Below are 23,862 nucleotides of genomic sequence, written 5' to 3' on the forward strand. Positions count from 1 at the left end.
TATACAAGCCTGAATCCTTAAGGACTACGTATTTGTTCTGTCTTTACTATCATTTTTCCTCTAATACACGTTGTTCGGTCAAGGAAATTAATGCTAAATAAACCCTTCCTATCTGAATCTGTTAGGGATCAGTATTCATCTGAAAATTTTGAATAAGGGGGAAAATAAAAAAAAACAGGACATTAATTAAAGAAGGAAATAAGGGTATCTTGTGCTTAACTTTGATTATATTTCTATGATAAAAATGCTCAAAAATCAATGAACATTACTACATTTTAGAGTACATCAAATTACCTTAGGTACAGCCAGTGAAACTATATTAAAAAGGAGGATTTAATTTTTAATTAAAAAATATTTAATTAGCAAAAACTAACATACTCAGTATCTATACAAGTATAATTTATCAATATGAACTGATCATTTTTAACTTTTCACCCACTAGCATCTTGATTTTAAGGTACCAAAAAGTTTCAACATGTGAAGACCAGAATCACTCAAAAAATTAAAATGAAAGTCAAAATAGGATTTTCTAAAATAATTACTTTTTACCTTACATCTTGTCAGCACAATTTTACCATGTGGCAAAGGATTATCAATTTTACCCAAAAGCTATATTTTTAATTCAATCATTTAGACTACAAAATATCTATGCAACCAATTTCAAAATTTTATGGCCTGATGTGTTCTGTTTGCTTTTTCATATTCCTCAAGAAAAAAGAAAAACACAAAAGGCAAAACACAAAGAAAAACTGTATCTGAAAATACTCCCCAAAAGATAATAATGTCCTACATGACAGGTTGTTTAAATACTCCAACTCCTACAAGTTGGAGGATTTGGTGATTCCCCTCCAAATTTTTTATTCAACTATCAGATTTATTTATAACCAAAAGTAGTAAATGTAGTCACATCAGCCCTACTCTACAAATAGCCAGTCAATCTGGACCAACTGTGTAAATGGCCGTGAATTCAGTCTACACATCAATGCATATTGATTCAGATCTCCAAAATCAACAAAATGCCAGTGCACACTCAGGACTTTATAGTAAGCATACTAAAGGTGACAAATATAGCCACTATTGAGACCACAACAGTCATCCTAAGTATGATAAACTGAAATTATAGTTTCTGGGAAATTAAAGATTCACTAATATTACATTAAGATTTGTGTTGTAAATGTGTTCCTGGGAGGGCCCTGGCATGAAAGGGCCATAACAAGAAATGAGTATTTTGATCAAAGAGCTCAGAATCCTAAGGGTAGAGAATTTAAAACAAAGCAAAATAACTTCTGAAAAATTCAAGTAGCTTTTCTATTTAAAAAAAGTATATTCAGATTTTCATGGCCACAAATAAATTTGAAAGAGCTTGAATATTAAAAGTAGAGTTGGATGTCGTTAAATCAAAGAAATAGTCACAAGTTGTACAAAGAGAGGATCACACCAATAGTAGAGAAATGGGGGAGAAGGGGTCCTATTAAAAAAGAAATTTACCACTTTTGCTTATTCTTCTTAAAAATTTTCATTTTTATAACATGAAGGACCAAAGGTGTAGTAAGAATTCCAACATGAAGAGTAAAGCCTGAACTGATTTAAAACACTCTACATTTAGTAAAAACAAAAGAAGAAATAAAGAAAGACTCCTATTATCTCATAAACTTTTCTCTTACTAAGATTATGGGTAGGTTCATCGAATGTAGCTAATGCACCACTATAGCGGGGATGTTGACAGTGGGGAGGTTGTGCACGTGTGGGGTTAGGGAGTAGGAGGCATAAAGGGAACTCCGTATTTTCTGCGCTATTTTACTGGGAACTTAAAACTGCTCTACAAAATAAAGTCTATTTAAAAACTTACCAAAAAGTAAAACATACATGATTTATGGCATAAATTCTCAAATATGAAATATTCATATCAGAAATGATAAATCTCAAAACATAGTTCATAACAAACTTTATAACCACTTAGAAAACTAAGTTGTCCTTGTAAACAATTTTTTTTCATTCCATTTTTCTACTGAGGCCAATAGTAGTAACAGAATCATTCACATCAAGCTTAAAAAATAAAGACACCCAGAATCTCATTTATTTTAATAAACTTATTTAAAATAAGAGAAATTTATTTTTTTTTATAAAAGAGTAGAACCTCAATCATTCTTTTACAAGTAGCCTTAGGATTTCCTCTGGAAATGAATCAATCCTTGTTGGCCAGCTGCCAGTAGTCCTAAAACCACTCTCTCAAATATTCTAGATGGTCATGTGTAAGAAGCTACCAGAACTCTATTAAGTTAGGTCCTACGGAGATAAACAGTAAATTTAATCAGACCTCAGACATGTTCTTTTTTAACCCCTCTACGGCATATAGAAATAAAAAATGCATTCTTGAATTCACACTTGAAAAGGCACATCGCATGATGCCACCAGTGGGAACATTTTTATTGCAACTGGGATTTCAACAAAGACAAAATTAGATTTTACCCTAAATTAGTATTATTGATTCTACATTATAGTCTATCAAATATACGCTATACTACTTTGAAAAAAATCCAGTTTCTAATGACATTGGTAACATTATATTTGAAGAGAACAGACTGCCTATAAAACTAATAACCATTTCAAATACTATTATTTATGTTTCTTAATACTTTTGAAACTTTTTTATAGACCTCTTTCACAGCTAGATGGAATAACAATGACAGCAACTACCACCATTTATTTAGCCCTGTAAAATAAGTCAACAATCTTTTTCTTTTTTTGCATCTGTAAAAATCATTACCATCACCACACTAGTGAAAATAATTACTCTGGTATGTGAAATACATATTAAATAAACTCATTTCCTGTTTTAGGTATTGAAGTAGGACTTTTACATACACAATCTCTAATCTTCACAACAGTCCCAAAGGAATTATCTCCCTATTCCATACACAAGAAAACCCAGGCTTAAAAATAATATGGAATTCGCACCCAAGTCCAGGTAGGCAGTAAGTGGAAGATTAAAAAATTGAAACCCAGGTCTACCTAGCTCTGAAAACCTGTGTTCTTCCTACGATAACATTTTATAGAAATTATGAAATGCATTGGTTCTCTAGTGCAACTTACCTTCTGCTTTAAAAGAAACAAACAAAAAAACCAAATTGCACTACTTTTATTTAGGGAAAATATAACATTACTTACTAGTAAGCCAATTATTAAATACAATTCAAGTCCTGTAATTTAACACAGAATGATTAATTATCTAGATACTTTCAAAACCCTGCATTTCAAAAAGTGTCTAATCATAATGCTTAAGGGAATCATTTTTTTTCTACCAGCTATTTTGCTGGTAGAAATGCATGTCTGTTCTGTGCAACCTGACATTTCCTTCTTCTCTGCTTCAAACATAAAATAGCTTATGAAAATGATATGATATTCTACAATTATATTTTAGTCGCAGTGATCAAACACATTCAAAAGCATCATAAATGTTTTTCTATAGTGTTTCTATAGATGTCTACTCATAAAATGCTTGAAAATCATGCAATAGTTTCACATATAATTCAATTATAGAACAGATGGACAAAAGGTAAAAAGAATACATACTTTTTGAAAAGAGAGATAGATAAATGAATCAATAATGAAAGAGGTTGATGGTGGCACACAGGTTCCAAATGCCAAGCAAAAATAAATAGTATTCTGACTCAAATAAGACACCAACAAACCACTTAAAAGTTACATTTTGCTAGGTTTCAGTCCTAGATATTTGTTTTGTTTGGTAGAAAAACCATAAGAATCATGGCTACAAAAGAGAATTGCCAGTCCAATTCTAAAATAAAAAGGACAATTTCTTTTTATTTAAATCCAGCAAGATAAGATTTTTAAAATATTTGCTAGCCTCCAATAAACTGCACCATGTACGGACTCTATGAACATCAGCAGTTCTAGAAGTGGTTTTTTATCTCAAGTATTTTTAAGCTTAAAAGAAAATGGTTTAAAAACATATGGTTCATATCTAAATTGAGATAATACATACGTGAAAATAACTACTCTGTGTATAAAATACATATTAATTATAATTTCCTAAAATAATAAACCTAAAAATAATATTTAAGAAACTCATAAAATTGAAAGGGTTTTGTCTAAAGCTTCTTCAAGTGGTGTGATTCTTACCATTTCTTACCTTCAATTGGTAAGAAATATTTAAAATATAGCAGACAATATTTAACTTGGGTAGGCACAGTAACCTTTTTTAACCTTTCTTAGGGAACACTGACCCCTAAAGGTTCTAAATTTAAAAAAGTTTCACAATATTGTATATTTAACTGGCATCCAGACCTCATTTTTAACTACATTATTGTAGGTATGTAGACTTATAGGAGACACATTTATTCATAAGTAATACATAAACTATTTCCAATGGACTGTTGTGCACTATAAAACAACTAAACCATTTCTGCTAATTTAACAAAAATCACCAAAATTTAGTATAAGAAATATCCAGAAATTTACCATACTATTCCAAATAATTACTCATGAGAGATTTCTGACCTCCATGCCTTTTTTTCTTACATAATTACACAAATAATAAGTAAATGCTAACAAGGGCTGAACAACCAATCACATAAAAACTCATTCTTTCCAAGGGTTGACTGTACAAATGTCCTTTGATTATAACATTTCCTTTTTTTCTTAAAAATCAGAAAAAAAAAAAAAAAGAATCCTGAAAAATAGAAAGGTTTCACAAAAGGGCAAAACATCTTTTACTTCTTAAGAAGCCAGAAGACGTTACCGATGCTTACTTGGCAACACACGTTTATTCACTCACATACTGCTTCCGTCAACATAAAAATTTCATTCATTCAGTGTTGTCTTTTTAACTACTTAAAGAACCCTAGACACATTTTGTAGATGTCTTCACCCTTCCTACCTACCAACCTCAGCTTCACATGTTCCAAACTGTCTATACTGACAAAAACAAAGAAAAATGTGAATGGTTGTATCTGTTACATTATATACCTCACCAACTCTTTGACTTCAAATATTTCAGCAGTGTTTCTACAATAAAGCCAGGAAAAGAGGCACTTCAGCCTCCTTATGATGAAACTTGTCAGACAATGCAAAGGCCTATCTGTGTAATACAATCTTAATTAGCTCGATTTCCTAAAAAAATAAGTAAAATAATATTACATAAAATAACTACTTATTAGAGCAGACTGTGAACATTAATGTAAGATAGAGCTTTAAAGCAATTCGTGCCATGATAAATCCCAGGAACCAGGGTATCAAGGAGATGACCACGTGAGATTTTACTGTTTAAACATATCAGTTATCGCAAAACCCAAAAGATATTACATTTACTTGTTTAATTTTATTTCTTAACAGTGTTTCATTAACAGGCCTTTTATATAAAGGAATGCCTTATTCCTATTTCCAGTGTCAAAAAAATGCCTGTAAAAATGCAAATTTTCTTAATGATGTTTCAGTCATGGCTATTGTGGTCTGTCCTCCTGCCAACTATTTATGCATCTATGTCATTAGCCCGAAAAGCTTCCTTTCCATAAGTGTTCGAGAGCTTCCGCAGCTCCCTTCCTTAACAGTTTTCCTGGTTATTCGACATTTCTGAGAAGTAGTTCCTCCACAGCCTTTAGCTCTTTAGATATTAAAAATAATTCTTTTGGCTCCTTAAAGATCCTTTTGTCTATAACTTGAACAACATGACTTTCACAGCGAATGTGACCTCTGAATAGGGAACATAAGCAACAGGGGCATCATTATTTACTTCCTCTTTTCTTATTTTGTACATAAATTGAGTAAAACTGCTTTGGGCTCTTCAAAAGAAGAATGTTCGCTTGCTTATTTGCATAAATGAATAAAAACAGCTACAACAAGTTAGTTCTCAGCTTCACATCAATACATCCTTAACACAAACTTGAATATAAAGAGTGGATCAAAATTAAGTGTCACAAAGTCTGTTCACGAAAACTATTAACTTTGTGTTAAAAACCTTTAATTATCTTACTCAGATATTGCTTGCTATTACTTTATACACAATTCAATCAGTTACCTGGATTCTAAACTCATAACAAGCAGTCTAGAGTCACAAATAAGCAGAGAAAGGTTGCTAACAGTGGGAATAAACTGTAAGAAAATTTATAACAATATGGAAATTTTTAAAAACCAAATGTAGGAATCAAAAAAAGGTATACTCAGAAAGCACAGCATTTTTCTATACCTCAAAAGAATGTGTAGCTATTAACTTATTTAGTACAATGATGACAGAACAGTCCCCAAAATGGCCTTTAACCCTCTGAAAAATGTAACAGTGTGGCTGACATATGGTGAAAAAGGAGCCCTTTTGGGGAAGGGGGAATCAAAAGAGAGAGAGATGCGTGCAATGTTTTGGTAATAATCCTATTTTTTAAGTTATAAAATTTAGAGGAAATAAAAATGATGTACATAAAAGTTTAAGCCTTCAACTAAATGTAATATTATACTCAGAATGATTCATTTCCCAAGGATCCCAGATTCGCAACATTTTACTAGTGGAGACCTCAATTAAAAACTTAACATTTTTAAACCTCTTTATGGCTCTCTCTATCTTGTTCTACAGATGGATGTGCTCTAATATCTCTCTCTATCGTCTCTTTCTCTCTCTTTTTCAAGCATCTGTCTATCCATCTATCTGTCCATCTACCCATCCACCCATCCATTCACCCATCCATCATCTCTCTATCTCTTTTTCAGGCCGTCTTTGTCTTTCAAACTGCTCTCTGACTTTCTCTCCCTCTGCCTGTGCACATCTTTGTGTATCTTTTTTTCTCTCTCTCTCCTTGTCTCTGACTCTGTCTTCAAGTCTGTCTGTCTGGGAGTATCTTTCTGTCTGCATCTGCACATCTCTGCATGTCTCTGCCACTCTGACTCTCTCTGGTCCCCTCTGACTCCTTCTGTTTGTGGGTGTGTCTTCTGGTGTGCATGTGCCTCTGCAGGTGTCTCTGTATCCATGTGTGTCATGGTCTGTTTCTCTGTGTGTATGTGTCTCCCTCTCCATGTGTATGTGTGTCTGTCTCTCTCTGTATATTTGTCTACCTTTCACAGTGTGTCTCTTTTCTGAGTGTGTCTGTGTGCATGCCTGTGCTTCTATCTCTCTCAGAGTGTCTCTTTTTTCCCTGTCTCTCTCACTATATATCTCTGTCTCTCATGGTGTTTCTTACTCTGGTATCTCTCTGTGAATCTTGGTGTGTGTCTCTTTCTGTGTATGTCTATATATATGTGTCTTTCTCTGTGTGTGTGCCTCCATACGTGTGTCTGTGTCTCCCTCTTTGAGTTTAGTATCTCCCTTCCTGTGTCTGTAGCTCTCTTTCCACTTGTGTTTCTTTTTCTGAGTATACCTCTCTGTATGCATCTCTCTCCCAGCCATTCTCTCAATCTCCTCTATCACTTGGTGTGTATGTGTGTTTCTTTCTCTCTCCCTGTGTCTGTCTGCCTGTTTCTCTCTCGATATCTCTTCCTCTGTGTGTGTCTCTTTCTCTGGGAGTCTTTCTTTGTGTCTCTTTTGCAGTATGTGGGTCTCTTTGTGTGCGTGTGTGTGTGTGCTTGTCTGCCTCTGTCTAATACGTTGGACAGAACAAACACACTTCATTCAGTGCCTTGAACTAGCCCAACACCTGGGGTTTGGTATTAATGCCTTAAAAGTCCTTACCTTTTGACCAGTCTTCCATTTGTACTTCTGTTCTTGTTTGCTCTGGCAAGGTCTCTGGGTTTTGCTCCAAGATTTGAAGCTAAAATAAAGCCAACTCTAGATAAATAAACTTAAAACAATGTATCAGAACACACCTAAACCTTACCTTTGTTTAACAGAGACTTTACAGGATAAATGGTTTTCTAAAATCTTTATAATAAGACAATTAACCGTGTATTTCAACAGGTGAAATTAAACCTTTTTTTCCAGAAAAAGGTTCTTTCCTTCACACTTATATTTTAGTAAATACAGTTTAGGTTAAGCTTTCTAGACATTTTTGCTCCTTTGGTTAGAGAACCATTTAATTTATTTAACTTAAGTCTTTGTCAACTATATAACCTCAACAATTTAAGAAAAATAAAATTTTTACTCTATGTCATAAACTTTACACAAAAATTTCAAATTTATTAATTTGAATTTATAATGTATATTTTCATATAAAATATTTTACACTTGTAAAAGTAATTTAAGAATGCTATTCTAATTTCTGTTAAACATAAAGACTAGCATTAACTTGTGGAATTATTGGTATTTCTCTCTTGCATTTGTTTTCATAATAAACATGATAAAAGCTATGCAAGTTTTTTTTTTTTTGGCATGCTTTTAAGGAGAATAAAATTAGATTTACCTCACAGCTAGAACTCTGCGTTCTTTAAAAAGTCCTCAAATAAAGCTGTAGTCAGCTTCTCCTTTTCCAATTTTCTCTAAATATGTTGATCTGGAGTTGGCAATCTTTTTCTAAGTTCCTCATTTACTTTTGGATTAGCTGAAAATATAGGAAGTTATTAATATCAAAGAAATATGTTCCAGTCAATGAAGCCATTTCCCTACATATTGCCCAAAAAGGTTAATAATAATTGCAGTCTTTTAATAAGAGATTCATATAGCAAGACATGTAGAAAATACAGTCTTTAATAACCTCAGGAGTATTTTAAAACATGTCTTACAGGCCTTAATGTGCTTAGTAATATACTATTTAAAACCATAATTTTATCCCTCTGCAATATAGTCACTCTTCCTCATCATTTACCCAGCTAATGAATGCCAGCAATTAGTAAAATGTAATCCCATTGCACAATCATTTTAATGCTTTTAGCACTCAGAAAAGTAAACACCAAATTAATACTGCTCAAGCCATATCAGATCCTAGTTGGAAGCAAGCAATTATAGTTCAGCTCCTCAGGTGTAATTAAATGATTGGAATGATTTAGTTCCATAAATGCAAGTTAATTCATAAGCAAGCAACAAATATACTGGGAGTAATTACAAGAAACATTGACAGTCTAAGCAGCGCTAATTCTTTTACGAGCCTGACATAGTAAAATGCTGCCCTCTCCTGGGCATGTAAGAGAACATCTTAGTGCCGAAAACAACAAAAAATGCCCCCTAAAACCTAACTTTTAAAAAGCCACCAGAAAAAAATAATAATAACCTATATCAATTTGATTTAATTCCTTATACAAAAAATTTTAATATATGGCTTATATGTGATAATTTCTACACACCCTGGTAATTAATGCTTTTTCCAATCAATATGAATATGAGTCCCAAAACATACCATGCAATTCTCGTATGTCTAAAGAAACTCAATCGTTCATATGTGCACCGACAGACAGCAAGCGAAACTTACAGTACCCACCTGGAAAGCCAGGCCAACGCCTATATTCTCTCATTGGTAAACCCTAACTGGACTGTCACAGCTAATAGCTAAACTATGCTTTTATAGGTACTAAAATTTGCAAGAAAAATAATCTCTGGAAAACGAAAACGTAAAATGGATTACTCAGTATTGTGACTACAAATAATGGTCTGAAAGTAATTGTTTTTAGTGAACTTTAATAATAAAAATAAAAACTAGAGCACTGGTATAACATCATTATAAGCATATTTTAAAACAGAGAGAGTAACAGGTAGTACACAAAATAAAATGCATCCTGATTTTACTTAAGCCATTCAAAATTTTTTACTTTCTTAGGCTAAAATTCAGAACAAATTGACTTGTATACTACTCAGATGGTTCTTAACTTTCAGAAGCTTATTTATTATACACTTAAGTTGTGCTATAATCAATAAGTCCGTGTTAACACATATGTATTTGTAGCAACTAAACCCAACCAGAATTATCCCTTTGACTTTCTGCAAAACTGAACATATTCTCAAATATTACCAATAGCACAACAAATGTTTAATTTTCGATAAATGCAAACAATACTTGCAGACGATAATGTTTAACACTAACAATATCTGGGGGGAGGCAGGGAGCATTATTGCCCTTCTAATATGCTTTCAAATGCATTAAAAATAACCATATTCTAAGTCATATGCTATACAAACTATAAAAATAAAATAAATCAAAATATTAAAAAGTCCTGCCACTAAGTTTAAAATGTACATCACATTTGCTTTGCCCTTGATGTCACAGTCTTATTTTTCAATTCATATCTTGTACAGTGTAAGTTAATTGCTTTTGGAAGTACTTATTATTCATGTAAAAATTAATGTGCCAATGTGTTTAAATCCTCTTAAATGACCATTCATGCATCTTTCTTCTTTAAGTACCAATGAAATCTGTCAAAAGACATCAATGCAAAATGGTCTTAAAAAAAGTTCTAATAGAGATTTTTTTTCTGCTAACACAAGATTTTCATATTCACCAACTTTACTTAAATTTCATTAATTTTTTAAGCTACTTTTAATAAATTCACCAAGTAAAATTTTTAGGCCCCATAGTCTGTCATTTGTGTTCCAGCTGACATTATGAATATTAATAACAGTGTTATCCTGATTAAATAGGCTTCATATGAAATCCCTGTGAATCCTATAGCTCAGACATCTCATTTTTCCAACTCTTTATGAATTTGGATTCAGACATTAAACTGGAAAAATCTTAAAAAACAGATTTAATGGCACATTTGCATATTGTCAAGCAAAAATTAGATGTTCTAATGATTCAAATAATTATAACATATATCTACATATTGTAATAGGAATAGAAGATTTCTGTAAATATGCAACATATTTTACACTTCTATTCATTTTGGGATAAAGGATTAAGACTAATAAAATACTAATTCCTTTCCTTACACTCACCTTAAAGATTTGATATCAATCAAAACTGTTTCAATCAAAAATTATTTCAATTAAAAATTAAATATTCAAGTTAAAACTAGTGGGATGATTTTATAGTAGATATCAGCTAAAGTAGCCTTCTTAACCAAAATGCTAACTTATTACATCACGGACAAAACATAAGTTAATTGCTTTATCATTAGTAATGTATACCAGGTTCAAGTAGCAAAATAAAATCAATTTCCAACTAAAGTTTGTTTATAAATTGCGCTGGAATTACCCATGTTAAAAAAGAAAAACAAAATCTTTACTATAATGGACAGAACATGCTATAGGAGTATCTGTTCAATTGACATCTTCTCCATCACGGATTCCTAACCTCATTCTTCCTAAGTTGTTTTTAATTCTCAAAAGAAGTGAGTCTTATTACGTAGAAGAAAGGAAAAATAAATAATAATTAAGGAAACCACATACCCCCTTCTCTCTCTAGGTACATGGGAATCTAAATATACCTGCCAAAATTTCCTACATTCACCTTATCAAAAAATGTAAATTGAAAAAATTTAAACAAACATCTCTGTGCTCTCTAACGTGACTTGACTCTCCTTGTTTACTCAGCAGGAAAACACTTCATGAAACAAAATTTGTTCTTTGACCAGTCTAAATTTTCTAATATGCCTAAAAAACTATAAGTAATTCTGACATTTATCCTTTAAAATTAAACAATGCCTTTTTGATAGAAAGACATTTAAAAATGGGATTTCATTTGCCAATGTAACAACATCCAAGATTTTTTAAAATTTACTTTAAATAGGAAATGCCTTTCTTACCTTCCTCCACAAAAGCCACATTATGGCAAAGGCTTTTGGCTGACTTTGGTTAATGGTGTTTTTTTCATAATGCCTCCTTAGTTTAATCACTAATTTATGTAAACTGAATCCAACAGTGTCAAACTAGGAATCATTTATAACAGTGCCTCATACCCAACTATAACTCTAGAAAACTCCAAACTTTGTATTTCTTAGATTGAGAAATGTTGATAATTTATGCATTGAAATGGTTTCATTAAAAGGCCAAAGGAGAGCACTGTATTTCTGAAAGCCAAATATTTTATCAGATAACTCAACATATACAATATATATATATGTTCTACTAAAGGATTTTCATCTTATTAGACAAAAGTCTCTCAAATATTCAGTCCCTGGCACATTCTCTCCCAAAAAGAATTCCTTTCACTCATGTGTCTCACAACATAGCCCACTCCCTACCAAGCTCCAGACAACCTCAGTTCCTCAGAGCCAGAGGAAGCAAGAAGAGGTTTAGGGGGAAAGGATAAGGGCTAAGAATGGCCCCAGACCACAGCTATCAAAATTTAAAATGCATATACCATTTGATCCCTCAGTTCCACTACTAAAAAAGTATTTAGAAAATTATGTAAACCATATTTTAATGTACAAAGCTAGTCACTGAAGCAGTATTCATTTGTAAGAGAAAATACTCACGTTCTAGTCATATTGGACTTCTTTCTGTTCCTTGGCCTCACCAAGCTTATTCCTGTCTCAGACCTTCTATACTTGCTATTCCTTCTGCCTAGAATCCTCTTCTCTAGCTCTCTCAACCATTTTTCTCATCCTTAGGCCTTGCTCAAAAGTCATCTCTTCAAAAAGGTTTTGCCTGGCCATCCTATCTAACGTAGAAACTCCTCTCTCATCACATCCTTTATGCTGCTGCCTTCATGAAACTCACTTGTTTAGGTTTTATTTCATTGTTTTTGGTATATCTCAGCCAACTATGTATACACAAGTTACATGCAAGCAACATCCTGGATTTCCTCCTTTATTTGATCCTTAGAAGGGTGTTCGGCATACAATAAGTACTCAGTATATTTGATGGGCAGACAGGTGGATGGATGAATGGACGGATGAGTAGTAGAAAAACAGACCAAAGATAAATGTTCATCAATAGAAAACTGGTAAATAAAATGTAGTACAACCATATAGCAAATCTACATGGTTTGTACCACAAATGCAAGGGATATATATGTACTATGTGTGGAAGATTCTTTCAACAAGTATTTGTTAAGCACCTACATATTATGCGTCAGACACTGTTCCAGGAGTTAGATATAAAACGGCGAATGAGACAAATAAATTTCCTACCCAAAACATGTCTTTAGCCAAAACAATACAGGCACAGAAGATGGATAGATTAAAAACAGAAAAAAATGTAAAATTATACCTATATACGCATACATGCTTGAAGAGGCATATTATTTTTTTCTAGAAGGATATATAGGAAACTATTACCAGTGGTTACTCTGAGGAAAGGGCCTAAGAGTTGAGGTGGGGAGAGAGAATAAGGGAAAGAAGTATTTCTATTTCATTTTATATCTATCTGTATAATTTGATTTTTTTTACCATGTACATATATTATTTTTAACATAATTATTAAATATTTACTAATCATCTTGGAATTGAACAGGAAACTTGGAAAGAAGCCACATTACGTCTGAGAGATCCAAAATGATTAGAAAGGAAGTAACCTCTATGACTCCCTTGAAACTTTGAAAAAGTTAACCTTTAATAATTATACTTTGTTATGGTTGTTTGCTTGCTTGCTTGATTTAAGTAGAGTGAAAAGTGAAAATTAATATATGACAGGAATCTTCTGGAATAGAAAAGTTTAAAATGAATGAAAGAATTTCCTGAGAATTAAGCAAATATTTCTTAAAACAATCACATTTCTTCATTCAATTAGGGACTATTTACAACAGTCCTAGTGTTCAGGATTCTAAAGTTCAACAAGTTTATAAGAAATATTAAGTTGTTCTACATTATGACTATTGTATGTTTGCCACAGATAGTTCCCCTGTGTTATACGCTTCAATGATCAAGAAATTACTATCAAAAAGCTGAACTACTTCCCATCACTGAAGGTCATAGAAGAATACTAAATTAGGAGGAAATAAATATATGGTGTTTAAAATACATGGCTTTCATGTTTTCAAAACTTGGAGGGCAAAACAATATAGCAATTGGAACACCGCAACACTTTTCAGTGCCAGGTACAAATGACACTTTGAGAATGAATAAGGCATTGCTGATAAATTTTTAAAAAGCAAAACTTTAAAACTAGTATTATTTTCAGAGAGTTAATCAGATACAGGATTTTCTAAAATATCCTGAAACGTTTTGCCCCAGGCCAAACTAAACTAAATCACTTAATCTAGCACAGAACACAATATAAAAACAAAGTCAGCTTATAGAATAGTTTCTCTAGGGAACAAACAGCCTGTTTTCTTAAGATTCACGAGGGTGCCAAGTTCTGATGCAATGACACGCTCCTTCACACAAGGCTTGCATTTCCACACAACCAAAGGAAGTTCTTGGCAAATCAAAGGTAAAAAAGTATTAGAGCAAGCTAAATCAATCTATAATGGCAACTGGAATGAGCAACCACTTGAAATCAAATAAAACAACAGCTATCAGAAAATGTCTTTCTAAAATAAAGTAAAAATAATCATATAAGGTCTTAATTAATTCATCATACATCATATTGCTTACTAACAGATTTTATCAAAAAGCCATCTAATAATTCTCTATAGCTGATATAATTTAATAATAAATACTAACAGAGACATTAACAAATAGAGGCATATATATGAGAATCAATATACTCTAATAACAACAGTTATACTTTTGCATTTTCAACACAATAGCAATTCATACACTATATAATTAATACAATGTTTATCTATGCAATTTGCTAAAATTACAGAACCTAATCATTCCCAATGGACAGTGTTGCATGCAAACTATGCATTTCACTTTTTAAATTGTAATGTTAAAGACAACTTCTAGGTTGCAAAATACAACTACTAGAAAAAAAATCTTTAAAGAGAGTAAAATAAATGTTAGGCTTACAGCTCTAATTATTTGTTCAATTTCAAGAAAGTAACAGCCATCAGCTTCACTTATCTGAGGAACTACAAAAGCTCACGTATTCTTAAAGGTTTTTGTTAATGAAAAGTATATAATAAGAATGTGGTCCTAAAATAAATATTCCATAGTTAATATAGAATAAAAATATAGCAGAAAAAGGAAAAATATAACAAGCCAAACTAAACAGAAATTTCCTTCAATAAACATTTTTATTCTTCTTGCATTTAAAATTATAAGATAGTTTCAACCATAAATTATATGTAAGTATTGTACCATCTCTTTTGTTTGTCATACTATAGAGAGTTTCTTAGGAGCTAGAATTATATGTTCACTAAAAATGTTTCAGAGGGGCCGGCCCCGTGGCTTAGCGGTTAAGTGCGTGCGCTCAGCTGCTGGCGGCCCGGGGTTCGGATCCCGGGCGCGCACCGACGCACCGCTTCTCCGGCCATGCTGAGGCCGCGTCCCACATACAGCGACTGGAAGGATGTGCAGCTATGACATACAACTATCTACTGGGGCTTTGAGGGGAAAATAAATAAACAAATCTTTAAAAAAAAAAAAAAAATGTTTCAGAAAACACATTTTTTTAAAAAGTCCCCAAATGGCAAATCGACTGAACTAAAAATATTACTTACAAAATCAATAGTAATACAATTGTACAGTGCTCCAAAGTATTAAATTAAGCAATATGTGCTGGTAATTTTTTAAGAGATGTTTTCCAAAAGACAATGATGATCTTTCATTTTAAAAGATAAGAATTTTACTTCTTCCAAGAAAAGTGCATCTCTATGACGTGTTGATTTATATAACACAATCACAATTACTGTAAAATGGCTTTATGAATAACTTGACATTTTACACTAATTGTGTAAGAATATCTTTTATAAACTGTGAAGAAAGTCAAGAGAAACCAAAAATTGAACCTTATCCTGTCATAAATATTAAAACTATTACAAGACAGCAATCAAACATTATAAGCCTCCTGGTGGAAGTATGTAACACTAACTATTAAGTATTAACCGGGGGTGTGAGTGGGGCCTAGAGATTGGAGTGGCGGGGAGCAGCAGTCACAGGGCAGGCAGAACGTCGGGGTGTAGATGCAACAAGATTAACTAACATGAACCATGAAGGATAATTGTTGAAGCTGGGTAATGCACACATAGGGGTTTATTATTCTGTTTCTCTACTCTTGTATGTTTGCAATTTTTTCCATAACAAACAGTTTAAAATACATATTGTAAAATAAAAGAGAATATACAGCATTATTTATTTTCTAGCAAAAGTCATCAAATAATCTTTCACAGAACCAGCAATAAGTATTCCATTTTACATTAGAATGTTATCAAAACCCCATCAATCTCATACCTGATATATACACACACACAATATATCATGCAACAAATACTGTGCAATGTCTTTCACAAATACATACACACACACCTCACATGGATTTTATGCTGCATGTCATCTAGAGGAAAGCCTACAAATTTCATCTTAGCATGCAGGAACTGACAGGGAAATTTTATCAGCTGAGGGATATGTACTTTATTTATTAAAATGCTTTGGAATTACACCCTGACCTTAAACTTAACAACTTCCTTCAGCTAAGACCTTATGTTACCAACGATCTAGTGCATATGGGAAACAGGGTAGGTACATCTTGTCACCTTAAGCAAACATTTTGCTCACCAAGCTACTTAGAGGCCATCTGCTGCACCCTGAAGCAACATCCTCCCTAGTTACTGCTACTTGCAATGTAAGGAACGAAGTTTATCATTTGTTAGAGTCATAACTACATGAATCTGAAATATTTCCTAATTTTATTTTAAAGACATTTATTTCCATTCCTGGGGATGTTTCCCATCTGTGGAACAGTCGTATTTCTTGGTATATGCACAATAATTTTCCTTAATTAACAAAGATGGTGACTTAGAAGAATCATGAGCAGGAATAGTGACAACGACTATACCACTACATCTCAAATTTCAACACCTTTCACCACATAATAGGTGTTAAGTCTATACTTGAACCAACAAATTTAGGTAAATTTTATACTTCATCACAAGTTTTAAAATAAAATTATTTTAATAAATAATAACTCTTCATATCAATGAAAGAAAGAAATATGTCTATAGTCTTTCACTAAGGCGAAATGATAGCTTGTCACAGGTCAGGTCCTGCATCCAGTTTGATTCTTTTTTGACTCCTTATTTTGAGAAACTGCAAACTCAAATGAAATAATTAAGCATTTGCTGAAACGGCTCCTGATACCTACCATTCCAAACTTTGAAATACTGACTAAAATATTTGAAAACATATTTTGTAAAACACAGATAAGCTCAAAGGAAGAAAGGGAAATATTCAGGTGTCAAAATCAAACCATAACAGTTAGAGGGTGGGACTTGAAGCCAAGCAGTCCACGAGCATGTAGAGACCAAATAGGCTTAAAGGTTAGAGTTCAATTACACAGACTTTCTTCTTTCTTAAATAGCAATCAGATAATCTCCAACCACCTGCTCAATGTCTTAGCCAGACACAAGGCACCCACCAAATTAGGTGGAAAAGTTAACTACTCAACACCAAAACCAAATGCCTTTGCATTGGCGGGCAAAGAATCCAAATTTGTACTTGAGCCAATCAACTAACATAAAACTGGTTAGCAACCTGAAACCATACAGTCCAGCCAGAAATTTAAAAGTAAAAAAAAAAGTAGGTCATGAGCTACATTCCTTTACAAGATAATTTATTTGGAAAATAAGCTCACAACCATAAAAAACTATAAGACATGTGAAAGAATCTGATGTAAAGAAAAATACTACAGACATACACAAAAGAGAGGTGGGGATTCATACTTGAACTAGATAAAACAAAGCCAACTCAAATCAATCTTCAAAATAGGTATAATTTTTAAACTGCCAAACAGTTAAAGCAATACAACCAATAAATATGAGCAGGCAGTTATTAAACAAGCATAGACATAAAAAAGAACAAAGCAGAAACCATAAAAATGAGAAATATGTTCACTGAAGTTGAAACTCTACTAATGAAATAAAAACTAGAGAACACCAGAACAAAGAATTAATGATTTGGAAGCAGAAGAGAAAAAATTCCCCAGAATGCAGCACAGAGTAATAAGAGTTGAAAAACATGAAAAAAAAGTTAAGAGACATGGAAGACAAATAAAAAGCTCTAACATATGTCTAATAAGGGTTAGAGAAGGGGAGAACAGAAAAAAGAAAGGAAAAGCAAAATAATTATACCCCAGTTAGTACAGAAAATGTGTCCCTGGAAAAAAGTAACTGAATCACAGCTATACAGTATCAACATCACATAATTCCTATGGAGATGCATTCCCAGCATCATATTCTTGTAACAATCCTTCATTTTCTTCAAATTCCCTGAAATTATGGCACATTCACATTGTTTTGTTATCTACAAATCAGAGTGATGCACATAATACCCTTCATAATATCAAGGGATGTTTAACAACGCTAAGCCTGTAGATCTTTATCCACTGTTTCGTCAACCTTTACATGAAGGCACAGGAAGTCACTAACACAACTGCATGTTAACATCCAGCATGATACTATCTCTTCATTTTTTATAGTCCAGCATTATCACTTGTACATCTCCTGTCACAAACTTAGTCAAAACTGTTTGCCAAAAATCAAAGTAAATGGCAGAATGCAAAGCCACATGTAAAAGTTGAGAGCATATAGTACAGTCTGCAGTCTTACTTCTCACTGGCTAAGAGCATATGATAATACTCAGAGCATAGGAAAAATATGTATTAGCAATGTTCTATAAAGTATTTCCTTACATATACAGAAACAAAGAGGACTCAAAAGAACTCACCTTACCCCATCTCTACGTTCTTTCTCAGGAAGCTGGTAGAGAATGTGCTCCACCAAAACCAGGGAGTAAATCATGAAAGAGGAAGACCCTGGTTTCAGGAAACAGAGGTCCATCACAGAAAAGAGGTCCATCTATGTCTGGTGTATAATAGCTATACACCAGACACAGAGGGAAATCATTCAAAGTTGACGGCATTAAGAAAACTTCAGGAGCAATTTGCTCAAGAAAGAAAAGTTTGAGAAGAGATTCAAATAAATGATAGAGAGTTTGGGGTTGATTCCATAGTAAATACACAAAAAACTAACAACAAAATAAATACGATAGCAAAAAGCTGGGCAGGGGAGGGGGTAGGGAAAATAATCAAAATATACTACATGTATTAGTTGTAAATAGCATAATATGACCATAACAATGTAAACACTATATATTTTTCTAAACAAAATTATAATATAACAATATTGGAAAGATGAGAAAACACAATGTGTACATGTGCACTGGGAGCAGAGGTATCAGAGACCTTTATCCTTGTAGTTTCTCCCAACTTTCACTCTTCTTTTATATTTGGAAGAGGTGGACAGCTAAAAATTACACTTCCTAGTCTCTTTGTAGCTCATGGTCTGAATGTAAAAAAGGTTCTACCAAGTAGATGTACTCCAGCAAGATACAGAAGAAGGTCATCTGTCTGCTTTCAGTATGTGAGGTCAGACAGACTTGAGTGTTTCTGGTGGCAGAGACTCCGCAGTCTAACGTCTAGCATGAGCCTTCTGGATACAACAGCCAATTGTGGCGGCGGCAGCAACAACAGCTTTCTGACCTCTAGATTGCAATAATATCACAAGTCTGAACCATGGTCTAGAAATAGTCCCTGACTTCTGTTCCAACACTTGGAATAATTTTGCGAGCTGTTAATTCCCTATACAAAGCCCCTTTCTGCTTGAAATACCTACAGTGGTTTTTTTTTCTGTACTATAGTATGACTGCTATACATCTTCCTCATCTTTGACAGCAGGAAGTCAACGAATTATAAAACTGGGGGAGGGGGATCAAGAAGCAGCAATGTAAGCATGCTACATAGAAATATGGGGTATATTTCAAAAAAATTACAAGATTTCATAACAAATTTCATAGAAATTTGACTCTAAGAAAAAGATAAAACATTCTGGAGATGGGTAGTGGTGGTGGTTGTACAACAATGTGAATGTACTTAATGCCACTGAACTATACACTTAAAAGTGGTTAAAGGGGCCAGCCTCGTGGTGTAGTGGTTAAGTGTGTGCGCTCTGCTGCTGACGGCCCGGGGCTCAGATCCTGGGCATGCACCGATGCATCGCTTGTCAGGCCATGCTGTGGCGGCGTTCCAGATAAAGTGGAGGAAGATGGGCACAGATGTTAGCCCAGGGCCAGTCTTCCTCAGCAAAAACAGGAGGATTGACATGGATGTTAGCTCAGGGCTGATCTTCCTCAAAAAACAAAAAAAGGGGGTTAAAATGGTAAATTTTATGTTATATTTTTGTACAATAAAAAAAATTGAAAAATATTTTTAAGATACAAGAGTTTTATTGCTTCACGCCACTATATGATAAAGTTTTATAACACATAAATGCACTGTGAACTAAATAGAAATAGAACATCAGTTTAATAAATAAACAAATTTCAGAGAGTAATCATGACTCTTTACACTATCACTTTCTTTTCAGCTGTTTGAATAAAGTCATGCATACAACATAACGTGACCCAACCCATACACTTTCACATTTTATATTTACACTACAGTCCTGTTCATAATTTAAAGTTAAAAATTGTAAGCTGCAGTAAACACATTAATATTTTCACTAGTACACAGAATTCCATTTTTTCTTTACTTTTAAAATCAATTTTGAGATATAATTTATATCATGTAAAAATGCATCCATTTTAAGCGTACATTTGATGAGTTTTGATAACTGTCTACAATTGGATAACAAAAACTCCCAGTAAAAAGTTGTCTCATGCCCCTTTGCAATAAATCTACCTCACTCCCCAATCCCAGGCAACTGCTAGTCTGTGTTCCTTTACTATATAAATTAGATTCTACTTCTAGAGTTCTGTAGAAATGGACTCATACGATGTATACTTGAGGAGTTCAGCTCCTGGCCAAAAACCTACGTGTAATTTTTCAGACCCAAGCATAAGCAATTGCAAAGGCTTTACCCGGCAGGCCTCACAGGAAGAAGCTGCCCTCCCCGCACCAGACATTGTACAACCAGTGCACTGCAGCCTCTAAAGAGAGTTGCAAGGACTCAGGCCCCCTGGCTGGCCATGCTCTTAAGCAGATCTGCATTCCTAGCCCTTCAGAGGTCTTTTTACCTGGAGCCTCCCTCAGGAGACCTCCTTACGGGGGGGGGGGGGGGGGGGGGGCGGGGACGGGACACTTTGTCCACTTTGACTCAATAAACAGTACTTTTCCAGTCCTAGACCTTTACTCTCTCCCTCCTCCCTGCACGCTCCCCCACCCTCCACCTGGGTCCATAAAACTGCACAAGCTTTTTGTTCAGGGCTCCCTAAGCAGTGAGATGACCCCCATGTCTGTGCTGACCCACCTGACCCTCAAGAAGGTGCATCGTTCCATGGGAAAAAATGGAATGGCAGGGTATCTTCTCCACTTTAGCCTCTTGCTTATACTATCATAGTAAGTGATTACAGGCTTGACTGTTCATTTCATTTCTGCTCCTCTGACACCGGGCTGACCAGCTCTCTCCAGCTCAGCTTAAACCCTGACAACATTCTTCTGTATCTGAATACTTTCATTTAGCACAAAGTTTTTGAGATTCATTCACGTCGTTGTATAAAACAGTAGTTTGTTCCCATTCATGTCGTTGTATAAAACAGTAGTTTGTTCCCTTCATTGCTCAGTAATATTCCATTGTATTGTATGAACATACTGCAATTTGTTTATCCATTCACCTGTTAACCGATATTTGTGTTGTTTCTAGTTGTTGGCTATTATGAATAAAACAAGAATGAATGTGCTGGTGCAAGCCTTTTTGCAGACATATGTTTTTAATCCTCTTGGATAAATAACCTGGATGGAATTGCTGGATCATATTAACTTTATAAGAGACTGCCAATTGTTTCCTAAAGTGGTTGCACCATTTCACACATCTATCAGCCATGTGAGAGCTCCAGATGCTCCACAGTCTCACTGACACTTGGTATGAACAGTCTTTTTATATATATAAATATATAAATGTATATATTTCTTTTATTATTCACTGCAGCTAATATATTACAACCTGGAATAGACAAAACAGAGAATGTATTTTTGTTTTATCAGTTTTTTTTATTGAGATATAACTGACATATAAAATTATATTAGTTTCAGGTGTACGATTCCATATCTGTATATATTGTGAAATGATTACCACAATAAGTCTAGTTAATATCTGGTCCGCCACCACACACAGTTACAAAATTTTTTTTCTTGTGATGAGAACTCTTAAGAACTCTTGCAACTTTCAAACATGCAATACAGTTAATATTATTAACTATAGTCACCAAGCTAGTACATTACATCCTCACGACTTATTTCAGTCTTTTTAATTTTAATCATTTTCTTCTATATGCAGTTGTATTTCATGATTTTAATCTGCATAACCTGTTTAATGATGATACGCATCTTTTCAAATGCTTATTGGCCATTCATAGATCTTCTTGTGTGAAGTGCCTGTTCAACTCTTTTGCCCATTTTTCTTATTGAGTTGCTTGTCCTATTACTAAGTGGTGAGAGTTCTTCATATATTCTGAAAACAAGTCCTCTGACAGATATATGTATTGTAAAATTTTCTTCCAGTCTGTGGCTTGCCTGTTCATTTAGTTAATGGCATCATTTGATGAAATATTTTTATTTTAATGAAGTCTAATTTATCATATTTTTTTCTTTTTCTAAGGGGGAGACAGGAATGTGGACGTAGCGGGAATGGTTTCATAATAAAGAAGAATTTTTTGAAGAAGAGGATGATTGGCCCTGAGCTAACATCTGTTGCCAATCTTCCTCTTTTTCTTTTTTCTTCCCAAAGCCCCAGTACATAGTTGTATATCCTAGTTGTAGTCCTTCTAGTTCTTCTATGTGGGACAATGCCTCAGCATGGCTTGATGAGCGGTGAGTAGGTCCATGCCCAGGATCCGAACCAGCGAACCCCGGGCAGCCAAAGTGGAATGCCACAAACTTAACCGCTGCACCACTAGGCCCGCCCCGCCTTTTGAGCTTAATATTTTTTGTGTTCTAAGAAATATTTACCAACTCTAAGGTCACAGCAATATTCTTTTATGTTTTCCCCTGTATGTTTTATAGTTTTAGGCTTTACATTTAGGTCAATGATTCATTTCAAATTTTGTATATGGTCATGAGGCAAGGTTAAGGTTCACTTTTTTCACATACAGAGATATAGTTATTCCAGCACCATCTGTTGAAAAGACTACCTTTTCTCCATTGAGTTACCTTAGCACCTATATTGTGAGGTGCTAAGGTAACTCATACTATATACGTGAGGGTCTATTTTTGGGCTCTTTTTGAGTTTCATGTCTATCCTTTCAAACTGCCTAATAGCAAACTGCCTTCATTACCTGAGCTTCGCAGTAAGTCTGGAAATTAGGTAGCATAAGTCCTACAACTTTGTTATTCTTTTTAAATATTACTTAGTTAGGCCCTGAGCATTTCCATACAAATATTGGGATGTGCTTGTAAATTTCTTTTTAAAGAGCATGCTGGAATTTTGATGGAGACAGATGAGGTAAGAAATAATTAAAAGCTTAACCATCCAATCCATGAACACGGTACACCTCTTTACGCCTTCTTTAGTTTCCTTTTTGTGTGTGTGAGGAAGATGAGCCCTGAGCTAACATCCATGCCAATCCTCCTCTTTCTGCTGAGGAAGAGTGGCCCTGGGCTAACATCTGTGCCTATGTTCCTCCACTTTATATGGGATGCCGCCACAGCATGGCCTGACATGTGGTACATTGGTGCACGCCCAGGATCCGAACCCGGGACGCCAGCAGCGGAGTGCGTGCACTTAACCACTACACCACGGGGCCGGCCCCTGTCTTCTTTAATTTCTAACAGCAATGTTTTATAGTTTTGACGGTAAAGATCTTGCACATATTTTATAAAGTTTACCCCAAGTATTTAAAGTTTTTTTGATGCTACTGGGAATGTAATCGTTTTATTTCATTTTTCCAATGTTCTTTGCTATATGTAGAAATACAATTGATTTTTGTATATGGACTTTGAATCTTACAACCTCACTAAATTCA

The 23,862-nt window shown here is 34.0% G+C and overlaps 1 protein-coding gene across 11 annotated transcripts in view; it reads right to left on the minus strand.

The window, feature by feature from the left end:
- Nucleotides 1–23,862, minus strand: part of MIPOL1 (mirror-image polydactyly 1) — a 310,457-nt gene that overhangs the window by 247,020 nt on the left and 39,575 nt on the right. For all 11 annotated transcript variants that reach the window (XM_058540696.1, XM_058540695.1, XM_058540694.1 and 8 more), the window contains exons 2-3: nt 8,337–8,474; nt 7,670–7,748 (exon numbers count right to left, since the gene is read on the minus strand). In XM_058540696.1, the coding sequence (XP_058396679.1) occupies nt 7,670–7,688 (19 nt within the window). In that variant the 5' untranslated portion in view covers nt 7,689–7,748; nt 8,337–8,474. The remainder of the gene's footprint in view (nt 1–7,669; nt 7,749–8,336; nt 8,475–23,862) is intronic.

The sequence above is a fragment of the Diceros bicornis genome, chromosome 5 (genome assembly GCF_020826845.1).
Source record: "Diceros bicornis minor isolate mBicDic1 chromosome 5, mDicBic1.mat.cur, whole genome shotgun sequence".
Lineage (NCBI taxonomy): Eukaryota > Metazoa > Chordata > Mammalia > Perissodactyla > Rhinocerotidae > Diceros > Diceros bicornis.